The following is a 13,076-nucleotide window of genomic DNA, read 5'->3' as shown; positions in this document are numbered from 1 at the left end:
AGTTACTCCTTATTACATCAGCTACCTGCCAAAAAAAGTCCCGTCAAAATCGGTCCAGCCATTTCAGAGATTAGCTGGAACAAACAGACAGACGGACAAAAATTGTAAAATATGTTATTTTGGTGTATGTACCGTATTTATATTCATATGCAAGTAGTAAAAGACGGTTATTTCAATATTATAAACAACAGGCTTCAACATTCTCAAGTACCACAAAAAAGATGTTTTTATTAAAAACAAGCTGTTCCCGCGACTTCGTCCGCGTGGAATTTAACTTTATTTTTCTAAAATAAAAGTAACCTAAGTTACTCCTTATAAATCAGCTATCTGCCAAAAAAAAGTACCGTCAAAATCGGTCCAGCCATTTCAGAGATTAGCCGGAACAAACAGACAGACAGACAGACAGACTAAAATTATAAAAATAGTTATTTTGGTATATGTACCTTATATATATTCATATGCATGTAGTAAAAAACGGTTATTTCAATATTACAAACAGACACTCCAATTTTATTTATATGTATAGATGTATAGATTATTATTTATTTATTTATTTATTCATCAAAAATAATACAAATTGTGTAGGATAACGTAATAGTAACATTACAGTAAAATTTTGTCAACAACATAATAGCAACTTAAATATTAAATCTCGGTATATCTATAGACTAGTTGGCCCCAGCGACTTCGTCCGCGTGAAATTTTATTTTATTTTTCTAAAATAACAGTAGCGTAAGTTACTCCTTATTACATCAGCTACTTGCCAAAAAAGTCCCGTCAAAATCGGTCCAGCTATTTCAGAGATTAGCCGGAACAAACAGACAGACAAACAGACAAAGTTTGTAAAAAGTGTTATTTTTGGTGTATGTACCGTATTTATATTCATATGCATGTAGTAAAAACGGTTATTTCAATATTACAAACAGACACTCCAATTTTATTTACATGTATAAAAAAAAAGTAACAGTCATAAGGCTAGTCGTATGCCTAATATATATAATAATGTAATAAATTCATTTAAACAGAAATTGCGGGAACATTATTTAAATTTGTAACTTTTTTACTGTCCTTCTCCAATTTTCACATCTTTCTGTTATATCCCTATAGTTCTCTCTATATTTTCTGTTTTTCTTACTTTCAATTTGAGACTTTACTTATAATATGATTATCAGATCATTATGTATTTATTTATATATAATATTTATACATTTATGGGTTATATTTAAATGAATTTAATCGATAAAATCGTTGTTAAGTATTAAATTAATTTTAAGTGATATTAACTATTATATTATGCATAAAAAATATTTGTAATAATAAAGAAAATACATTTAAAATGTTTTACTTGTTGTGTTAGTTATTTATAAGATCTTACTATAATTGTTAGCTGCTTTACAATTTAGAAAGTACAATAGGTAATGTAAATTAAAATTAATTGAATACTTAACAACGTTTTGTTCGATTAAATTCATTTAATTATTAAAATAGTTAATTTAAAATATAAAAGTAAAGACAAAAAAAAATAACAAAAAAAATCGGTGGCGGGAATCGAACCTTGAGCGTCCGTTTGGTAAGTTGATTCAAAGGCTTATTAAAATCAAAACTCAAAATTCAAAGGCTTATTTCTTCGAAATTACTGGTCATTTTGAAATCGGATTGATATCGGATACTACTACTACACGGAGTTTCGTCAAAATAAAATATCTAGGTTAGGTATAATAAATTCATAATTAATAGACCGTTACGGTATCTGTATATATTCGGATCAAAACACTATACTATGAAATAAGAACGAGTATGTAAATTGATTAACACAAGTAATTGATTTTTGAAATATATTCAGAGCCAAAAAGTCTTCTTTCTTTATTTATGTACTTGTTAGATGCGACAGCGACTTTGTTTTATACTATACTATACTATACTATGTAATGATTGATATACCTAAAATAAATAAAATATCTGAGGTTTGGACAAAAACTCAAAGGGTAATTTATTTTGAAAATACCTATTTTGCTTTTAGTGTTATAGTACTTTAACTGATATGTTTTAAGTAACAATGTTTAATTATAATTAATACTACTGCACCAACACTCCGATCGTGCAAAAAAATTTGCTGTTTCATTATTTTTTAGTTCAATTAGTGGTCTACCTAAATCCTGGGCTAAGGGGGGGAGAGTCATGACGCCCCCATGACTCCCATGACCTCCATGACGCTCCCCCTGGATCCGCCGTTGCGTCTTCTCTTTATTCGCTCAGTAACGTTGTTACAAAAGAAAAGATTCCCGTCAAAAAAATAATAAGTATTGAGGTTTGATCTGGAGTCACGTTACTCCAGACTGATTTCTATGAATATTTAGATTAGATAGACTATTATTCTTGAAATACTAGCTAGACATTATTAAGTTACTGTAGCCATAATGTAGTAGCCCAAACGTGCCAATGAGGAAGCCCTTGGCAAATGCTACACCCTGATTGGCCCGTTTGAATTGGATCAAGAACTGCTCGTATGCCAAAAAGGTGGATTTGTATAAAATCGTGTATAAATCGCGTAATTATTATTATTACTCGTCGTGACAGTTGTGGCTCAAAACGGATCAACATTTATATATGGTCATCTGGCATTAGATCAACAAAAGGCCTCCGGATCAACAAGTGAAAAAGGATCAACAAAAAACTACCTATACGGCACGTCTGAGCCACAAAGTGCCCAAGGGGATATTTATATATATATATATATATATACGCGCACTTAGTTGCACACTGATGTTGATCCAGCCACGACCCGTAGATACATTTGCTGATTCCACTGTCTCTCTCTTTCTACCACTATAACGGTATCGTGCCGGAACGGCAACATGTTGCCGTTCCGCGTTCCCGATGTTCCCTAGATATATTCGTCGATAGTACCTGTACTCGATATATATTTTTTCAACAATTTCCTGCAATAGTGACTCCGTATCAGCAAAATTTTTTAAATGCACAAAAACTTTTGGCTCTGAATATATTTAAAAAATCATTTACTTGTGTGTTGATGAATTTATATACTAGTACATGAAGTACCTAAAATACTTGTTTTGATCCGAATAGGTAGCGATATTATGAATTTATTATACGTAATCTAAAGATTTTGACGAAATAAGAGTAATTAGTTATCTGTTAACCTTGACTTCATGCTGGCACCAGTATTATCAGATGATGAACATACTCTTCGACAACTTACAGCAGAAATATCGTGTTTGGACTCATTAGATTGGTCTCGATGAATAGAGTTTAAAAAACTTAAAATAAATGGTAAATTAGAAATAACGTATAAAAACACTCTACGCAAAATTCAACCACTTTAAAACTTAATAATAATAATTAGGAAAAGATCAAAGCTATAAGTGCACTGAAAGTAATTGATGGATGGATTGATTGATTGATATCCACACTATATTTTCGGTACTAAATAACTCTGTTTGTTCAGTAAAAGTGTAAATACACTGGTAACCTTTAATCATATTTTATATGCAAACATTACATATGCAAACCCTAAAGTTTTATTTCAGAATGGCCAGTAGTTTTGAAGAAATAAGCCTTTGAAATTGTACGTGTAACTTATATGTATACTAGTTTTTTCACAAGAATGAACAAAAACAGAATGGCCTAGTTGGTAGTGTACATATGTACCAACTTACACACCCCGGGTACGATTCCCACCATTGACTATTGTTATTTGTTTCTTTTTATTTTTTTTTAATTTAATATTTTAATAATTAAATTAATTTATACGAGAAAAACGTAGTTAAGTATTAAATTAATTTTACTAGTTAGGAGTGTACCTGTGTACCAACTTACCACACAGACACCCCGGGTTCGATTCCCACCATTGACTATTGTTATTTACTTCTTTTTGTTTTTTTTTAATTTAATATTTTAATAATTAAATTAATTTATACGAGAAAAACGTAGTTAAGTATTAAATTAATTTTACTAGTTAGGAGTGTACCTGTGTACCAACTTACCACACAGACATCCCGGGTTCGATTCCCACCATTGACGTTTTTTTGGTTTTTTTTAAAGTAATATTTAAAATTAACTATTTTAATAATTAAATGAATTTAATCGATAAAAACGTTGTTTAATATTAAATAAATTTTAAGTGACATTAACTATTATAGCATGCACAAAAAATATTTTGTAATAATAAAGAAAATACATTTGAAATGTTGTTGTGTTAATTATTTATAAGATCTTACTATAATTGTTAGCTGCTTTACAATTTAGAAAGTATAATAGTTAATGTAAATTAAAATTAATTTAATACTTGACAACTTTTTGTTCGATTAAATTCATTTAATTATTAATATAGTTAATTTAAAATATAACATAAAGTCAAAACAAAAAAAATAATAAAAAAAATTCTATGGCGGGAATCGAACCTTGAGCGTCCGTTTGGTAAGTTGATTTGAAATTAAAAAACTTATTTCTTCGAAATTACTGGCCATTTTGAAATAATACTTAGGGTTCGCATACCCTTATCGGATACTGCACGGAGTTTCGTCAATATAAAATATCTAGGTTAGGTATAATTAATTAAGTTTGTTTTAATATTAAAATCAGCATAATTACAAAAAAACATCTCATAATTTCCTGTAAAACTACCAGGATAACATAACAATGTAACAGTTAATGACAATAAAACCAAGACCCACAACGGCATGTCATGGTACACTCGTAAATAACTTGAACTGTGATGTCTTTTTTTTCCTGTGGTGTCCTAACATTGACATAATAATAATAATCTCAGGACAATTCACACAGCGCCATCTAGTCCCAAGTTAAGCTAGCTAAAGCTTGTGTTATGGGTACTAGATAACTGATACAAATACATAGATATATTTTTTTCGTAAATGCATACATATAATAAACCTAATATAAAAATCTCAGGATAATTCACACAGAGCCATCTAAACCCAAGCTAAGCTGAGCTTGTGTTATGGGTACTAGATAACTGATACAAATACTGAAATATAATGCATACATAATATACATAGAAAACACCCAGACCATAAACAATCATACTCATGAATACAAATGTTTGTGCCGTGCGAGGAATCGAACCTGCGACCATCAAGGCCATGTGCTAAACCGCTAGACTACCGAGGCCATAATCGCCTTAAAAAATAATGTTTAAAAAAAAATCATGATTTATTTAAACAATAGGTACCAAGATCACATAAGTTTGCAGGAGCTCATGACAAATAATCGGAGACCCACTGCGACATGTCACTGGTATACTTGGTCGGGGCTACATCGCATGCAATGATCACATGATTCTTGGCTCCGGGAGACAAGGCGAACAGATCTTCATTTATTTGTGAATTAATTATTTTTCGTAAATGCATACAAATAATATAATACTTTAGAACAATTAACACAGCGCCATCTAGTCCCAAGCTAAGCAGAGCTTGTGCTGTGGGTACTAGACAACTCATACAAATTCACAGATATTTTTTTTTCGTAAACACATTCATTATACATATAGAAAACATCCAGACCACAAACAATCATACTCATGAATACAAATGTTTGTGCCGTGCGAGGAATGGAACCCGCGACCCATCGAGGCCATTATCAACATAAAAAATTTATTACAAAAAAATCATAATTTATTTAAACAATAGGTACCAAGATCACATAATAATAAATTCATAATTAATAGTCCGTTACGGTATCTGTTTATATTCGGATCAAAACAAGTACTATGAAATAAGAACGAGTATATAAATTGATTAACACAAGTAATTGATTTTTGAAATATATTCAGAGCCAAAAAAGTCTTCTTTCTATATTTATGTACTGGTTAGATGCGACAGCGACTTTGTTTTATACACGACATTATAAATAATTAACACAACAACATTTCAAATGTATTTTCTTTATTATTACAAAATATTTTTTGTGCATACTATAATAGTTAATGTCACTTAAAATTTATTTAATATTAAACAACGTTTTTATCGATTAAATTCATTTAATTATTAAAATAGTTAATTTTAAATATAACTTTAAAAAAAAAAAGTCAATGGTGGGAATCGAACCCGGGGTGTCTGTGTGGTAAGTTGGTACACAGGTACACTCCTAACTAGTAAAATTAATTTAATACTTAACGACGTTTTTTCTTGTATAAATTAATTTAATTATTAAAATATTATATTTAAAAAAAAACAAAAGGAAGTAAATAACAATAGTCAATGGTGGGAATCGAACCCGGGGTGTCTGTGTGGTAAGTTGGTACACAGGTACACTCCTAACTAGTAAAATTAATTTAATACTTAACTACATTTTTATTATAAATTAATAATCGTATAAATTAAATTAATTATTAAAATATTAAAATAAAAAATACAAAAAAAAAATAATAAAAAAAAAAGTGTAGGATTCGAACTCGGAGTATCTGTGTGGTAAATTCGTACACAGGTACAATACTAACTAGGCCATTTTGGTGTTGTGTGCTGTGGTGAAAAAACTGGTATATATATAAGTTACACGTACAATTTCAAAGACATTTCTTGAAAACTACTGGCCATTCTGAAATAAAACTTTAGGGTTCGCATATGTAATGTTTGCATATAAAATATGATTAAAGGTTACCAGTATATTTACACTTTTACTGAACAAACAGAGTTGTTTAGTACTGAAAATATTGTGTGGAAGCCATCAATTACTTTCAGTGCACTTATAGCTTTTGCTCTTTTCCTAATTATTATTATTAAGTTTTAAAGTGGTTGAATTTTGCGTAGGGTATTTTTATACGTTATTTCTAATTTACCATTTATTTTAAGTTTTTTAAACTCTATTCATCGAGACCAATCTAATGAGTCCAAACACGATATTTCTGCTGTAAGTTTTCGAAGAGTATGTTCATCATCTGATGATACTGGTGCCAGCATGAAGTCAAGGTTAACAGATAACTAATTACTCTTATTTCGTCAAAATCTTTAGATTACGTATAATAAATTCATAATATCGCTACCTATTCGGATCAAAACAAGTATTTTAGGTACTTCATGTACTATATAAATTCATCAACACACAAGTAAATGATTTTTTAAATATATTCAGAGCCAAAAAGTTTTTGTGCATTTAAAAAATTTTGCTGATACGGAGTCACTATTGCAGGAAATTGTTGAAAAAATATATATCGAGTACAGGTACTATCGACGAATACTTTATCTAGGGAACACGCGGGAACGCGGAACGGCAACATGTTGCCGTTCCGCCACGATACCGTCATAGTGGTAGAAAGAGAGAGACAGTGGAGTCAGCAAATGTATCTACGGGTCGTGGATGGATCAACATAAGTGTGCAACTAAGTGCGCGTAATATATATATATACACTTGTCTTTAATTCAAAAGAAATATAAATAATGAACGCATCACATTTAAAACAGTAATAAGTACGTAATATTATCACATGGTAACAGCACGTATTATGGCAAAAATAAACATCGGCTGATTTGAAAAGATTTATTATAGTAACAATAGTAATCTCATATACAATTCACACAGCTTCATCTAGACCCAAGTTAAGCTAGTTGAACATTGTGTTATGGGTACCAGACAACTGATATAAATACAAAGATTTTTTTTCGTAAATACATATATATTATCTATACATAGAAAACACCCAGATCGTTACAAACAATCATACTCATGAATACAAATGTTTGCAGCGTGCGAGGAATCGAACCCTCGACCACCAAGCAGGAATCAAAGCGGTGTGCTAGCTAAATCGCTAGACTACCGACAACTAGCTGTACACGCGACTTCGTTCGCGTGGAATGTAACTTCTTATATTTTAGAAAAATAAAGTTAAATTCCACACGGACGAAATCCTGTGTACAGCTAGTCATCAGTATAAATATAAAACACGTAGGTTGTGATGACAGGAGCGGTGGTGAGAGTAAACACACACAGTAGGGTGTAACTTGTATATTAACTGTTACATCTTGAATACTCTAGCTTACACTAATTACATAAACTATATATATGAGGTACTGCGTGACCTACGTGTCGTTATACAAAACGTACACTCGCACAATCTTTTACTGAACGTGCTGATTTGCATCACTATACCACACCTCCCCTGAAAAGTAGGGTGTCTATGGTGAGGGTGTCCCCTCCCTCTGAAAGTTTAACATTACAAGGACAATTTTTATTATTTAAACATTTACATACAAAAAGACAAAAAAAAAACAGCACTAAGGATTAATTTAACTCAACAATTTCTCAAGGTATATCATACCTGAGTACAAAAAAAATACAAACTTTTATAATTACATTGTATTGTTAATACATATTTGTCATCATCTAACAGATCTTGTTTTCTACTAAACAAGTAGTAACCAAAAATTAAAATTAGGCCTTTTACTCTATAACAATTTTAAGAAATTTTATGCTTTACATTATTGGCCAATGTGACAATGCTCACTTCATTATCTGTACTTATTGACTTACTATACTTATCTATACATTTTACAGTATACCTACATAATCGTAAAAACTCATCATACTTCTGTATATACCGACAGAACTTATTCACTTGAGACTTATTGTACATATTTTTAATAATTATAACTTCCATAATATTATGATCCTTGCATATCTTTACAAGTTCTCTTAATGATTTATCTACGCCCACCTTTGTTAATAGAGACGTTTGATTTAAATATATTATAGATCCAGATAGAACTACATTGCACGCATTATCATGCTTATTATGCATACCTAACACATTTCCTAATGTCTCCTTATTACAAATATTTAATTTCACACGAAACTGTGATTTTCTAGCAATTCCTACCATCTTTGATGGACTAGATTTTATTTTCACTTGAGAACATTTATTAATTTTCTTAATTGGACCTTGCGTAATAACGCCTGAACAGCATGAGTTTAATTTTTTTAACTCATCGGACGTTACAATTATTTTCGATAATTGGTCCGTTGTTCTATTTTTCGCACAATTTCCATTTTCCACAATATAATCAATTTTCCTTTTATTAGGAAAATTAACATATTTTATACCATTTTCTCTTTTTTGAAAAGGTATACGGACCCTATCGAGTGATCCGTGGGGCTTTATACTTAAACAGCCCAATTCAAAATTTATAATACCTTTAAATTGTATTAAAAAATCTTCTCCTAATATACCATGCGAACTGCACTGTAATTCTTTAAATACATAAAACTTTTGTCTAAATTGCAGTTTCTGAAATTCAAGATTCAGGTAAACAAATCCCATTGCCTCTAGATTACCACAAACGCCTTTTATTATAGCGTTATCTTTATGGATCTTAATTGAAGGCAAATTTTTTAACCAATCATACTTTAAAACTGACATTGATGCTCCTGATTCTGCTATCAAAAATATATCATTATTAAAACAATTAAATTTAACTACATTATTTGTGTTAAAAGCTAAAATTTCGGTATTCTTATTTCCATGAACAAAATCTAACGATGTCTTTCTATCGCTATTCCTACTATCAGCTGACGCTTTGACGTAATTCATATGCTTACTATAACAAATTGCGCGACCTTCTTTACTATGCATTTTGCTGACTTCGCGACTTAGTATTATTACGCTTCGCTTGACATTGATTTGTTCTGCGATCAAATTCGCGTGCGTCATAATTTATTTTATTTATTAAACACGTTTGGAAGTTCTTAGGAATGAATTCCTCCTCTTCTATTGCTGTTTTGACAGCTTCTTGTAAATTTGATATTTTTCGACATATTATATACATTGTCAACCTACTATCGTTTAGCCCGTATGCAAATTGCCTAATTGCAATATTCTCATTTATGGGCAATAGAATATCATACGCGGTGTTCAAACCCCCCGCTTGGGCAATTGTTAATTCAACAAACAACCTTTCAATTTCATCCCCAAACTCTAAAATTGTTCTATTACCCTGCCTACATTTTTGTAGTTGCGTTAAAATGAATGTATACGATTTACTTGGTAATAAAATTTTTCTTATATCCTCCGTTAAATTATTAATATTATCGTAGTTTGATTTTAATTTTAATTTGGCACAACTAGAAAGTCTCGACTTTAATATAAAATTAATTAATAAGGGGTGGTCATCAGGCCTAAGGATGGTTTTGTAAAATTCAATGCCGTCTAAAAGGCTTTTTATAACTTTCTCATCCTGATTCACTATAGGTAATAGCAATAAAGCTGTTTTTAAATCAAATGCGGCCATTTTTAAAATATACAGACTAATATAAAATTCTTTCAAAAATTGTGTAAGTGGCCTGTCACAGTTTGCCTACTTCCTGTTCAAAATAAGTGACTTAAATTTAAATACACAATCAAATATTATATACCACTTAATATGTCCCTAAATTATATTTTCACTGCACCAAACACGTATAAAAAAAAATGTCTTCAGAAATGACACTAATCACGGCACAATAATCACTACAACATTTGTAGACCGCTAGCACCCTTTTATTCAATCTTCATACTTCCATCTATGGATGCAGCATTCAATCCAATTTTTTAGGCACAGGTATGCGGTGAACCTCAATTTGAGGATATTGGACACCGATGGCCTAGGAACTTTAATTTCCACCGTACAATATATTGAGGATAAATAATTTATACCTCTTTGCTGCCCGAAGATCTTCAGAGTATAGTCTGATCTTGATCCATTTATGCAGCTTCTTTGTCACGGTCGCCATGTGATGACAGGAGCGGTGGTGAGAGTAAACACACACAGTAGGGTGTAACTTGTATATTTAACTGTTACATCTTGAATGCTCTAGCCTACACTAATTACATAAACTATATATATATGAGGTACTGCGTGACCTACGTGTCGTTATACAAAACGTACACTCGCACAATCTTTTACTGAACGTGCTGATTTGCATCACTATACCACAAGGTATCTCTAATATATTATACACTAGCTATTCCCGCGACTTCGTCCGCGTGGTTTTTAACTTTATCTTTCTAAAATAAAAGTAGCTTAAGTTACTCCTTATTACATCAGCTACCTGTCAAAAAAAGTCCCATCAAAATCGGTCCAGCCATATCAGAGATTAGCCGGAACAAACAGACAGACAGACAAAAATTGTACAAAAATATATTTTAGTATATGTGCCGTATATTACAAACAACAGGCTTCAACATCCTCAAGTACCACAAAAAATATGTTTTTTCTATCAAATAAACCGTTTTTATTAAAAACAAACTGTTCCCGCGACTTCGTCCGCGTGGAATTTAACTTTATTTTTCTAAAATAAAAGTAACCTAAGTTACTCCTTATAAACTAGCTACCTGCCAAAAAAAGTACCGTCAAAATCGGTCTAGCCATTTCAGAGATTAGCCGGAACAAACAGACCGACAGACAGACAGACAAAAATTATAAAAATTGTTAATTTGGTATATGTACCTTATATATATTCATATGCATGTAGTAAAAAACGGTTATTTCAATATTACAAACAGACACTCCAATTTTATTTATATGTATAGATGTATAGATTATTATTTATTTATTTATTTATTCATCCAAAATAACACAAATTGTGTAGGATAACGTAATAGTAACATTACAGTAAAATTTTGTCAACAACATAATAGTAACTTAACCATTAAATCTCGGTATATCTATAGACTAGCTGGCCCCAGCGACTTCGTCCGCGTGAAATTTTATTTTATTTTTCTAAAATAACAGTAGCGTAAGTTACTCCTTATTACATCAGCTACTTGCCAAAAAAAGTCCCGTCAAAATCGGTCCAGCTATTTCAGAGATTAGCCGGAACAAACAGACAGACAGACAGACAAAACTTGTAAAATATGTTATTTTGGTGTATGTACCGTATTTATATTCATATGCAAGTAGTAAAAAACGGTTATTTCAATATTACAAACAGACACTCCAATTTTATTTACATGTATAGATGTATAGATTAAAAAAAAAGTAACAGTCATAAGGATAGTCGTATGCCTAATATATGATAATGTAATAAATTCATTTAAACAGAAATTGCGGCAACATTATTTAAATTTGTAACTTTTTTACTGTCCTCCTTTTTTCACATCTTTCTGTTATATCCCTATAGTTCTCTCTATATTTTCTGTTTTTCTTACTTTCAATTTGAGACTGTACTTATAATTTGATTATCGGATCATTATGTATTTACTTATATATAATATTTATACATTTATGGGTTATATTTACATATATATTTATATATGTATATTGTTATTTTTTTATAGAAATGTATATTTTGCTTATCTTTATTATCTTTATAAATCTTTTTTTGACATTTCTTATTTATATTAGTGCACCGCCAATAATCTTTCGCTGCACCACTCATGGTTGCCGGTAAATAACGCGGCAAAATATTAAGTCCGCCACATGTACAAATTTTTTTGTGCATTAAAGTTAAAGAAATAAAAAAAATACAATACTGTTTAATGAAAATGCGTATTGTCTAGTGCTTTGAGATGTATCAAAATAAGGTCAACAAAAAAGTCCGTGATGGTATATGTCTATCTCTTAAGGATAACCAAAAATATCCATTTTTTATCTTTTACATTTTACGGGAATTTTTTTTATCGTACGTTTCCCTTAAAATCATGTAAACAATGTTATTATGTCATAATCTAAAGAAATAATAATATTTTATAGTGATATATCCACTATAAAATATCAAAAAGCAATGTAATTCGTTACGCGCGAATCAGCTGTTATAAGGTCAAAGGTCGGTGCACCCCGCGTATTTGATAAATAGTGCTTCTCTGGATGTCTTTAAGAGAAAATGGCAGTATGTACGTGTATATGTACAAGTCCTTAAGTGTTAAGTTTTTCAAATGTACAATAAAGAATAAATATTTTTAAGTACAGTACTTACGTACATTAATATAATACCTACTTTTTACTTGTATCTATTGTTATCAAAATTAAATTATAAGTTCTTAACTTGACCACGACTATGTGACCCTCTCTTGGCGCCAAAACGAGTGAAAAAATGAACAGCATACGACGACGACGCAGTACCTATAGAGT

The 13,076-nt window shown here is 30.7% G+C and overlaps 1 protein-coding gene across 1 annotated transcript; it reads right to left on the bottom strand.

The window, feature by feature from the left end:
* Positions 1 to 9,593: 9,593 nt before the first annotated feature.
* On the bottom strand, positions 9,594 to 10,405 carry LOC131841425 (uncharacterized). The gene has a single exon (XM_059189742.1). The coding sequence runs from the start codon at positions 10,254 to 10,256 to the stop codon at positions 9,594 to 9,596; it is 663 nt and encodes a 220-aa protein (XP_059045725.1). The 5' UTR covers positions 10,257 to 10,405.
* Positions 10,406 to 13,076: the final 2,671 nt, after the last annotated feature.

Source organism: Achroia grisella, unplaced genomic scaffold (assembly GCF_030625045.1).
Source record: "Achroia grisella isolate CSIRO2021 unplaced genomic scaffold, CSIRO_AGI_Agris_v1 utg16889, whole genome shotgun sequence".
Classification (NCBI taxonomy): Eukaryota; Metazoa; Arthropoda; class Insecta; order Lepidoptera; family Pyralidae; genus Achroia; species Achroia grisella.
This window is presented reverse-complemented; position numbering and strand designations above follow the sequence as displayed.

Bases quoted from the DNA above. Each gene is read 5' to 3' on its own strand.
- LOC131841425 (XM_059189742.1), bottom strand. From the start codon at position 10,256: ATGGCCGCATTTGATTTAAAAACAGCTTTATTGCTATTACCTATAGTG.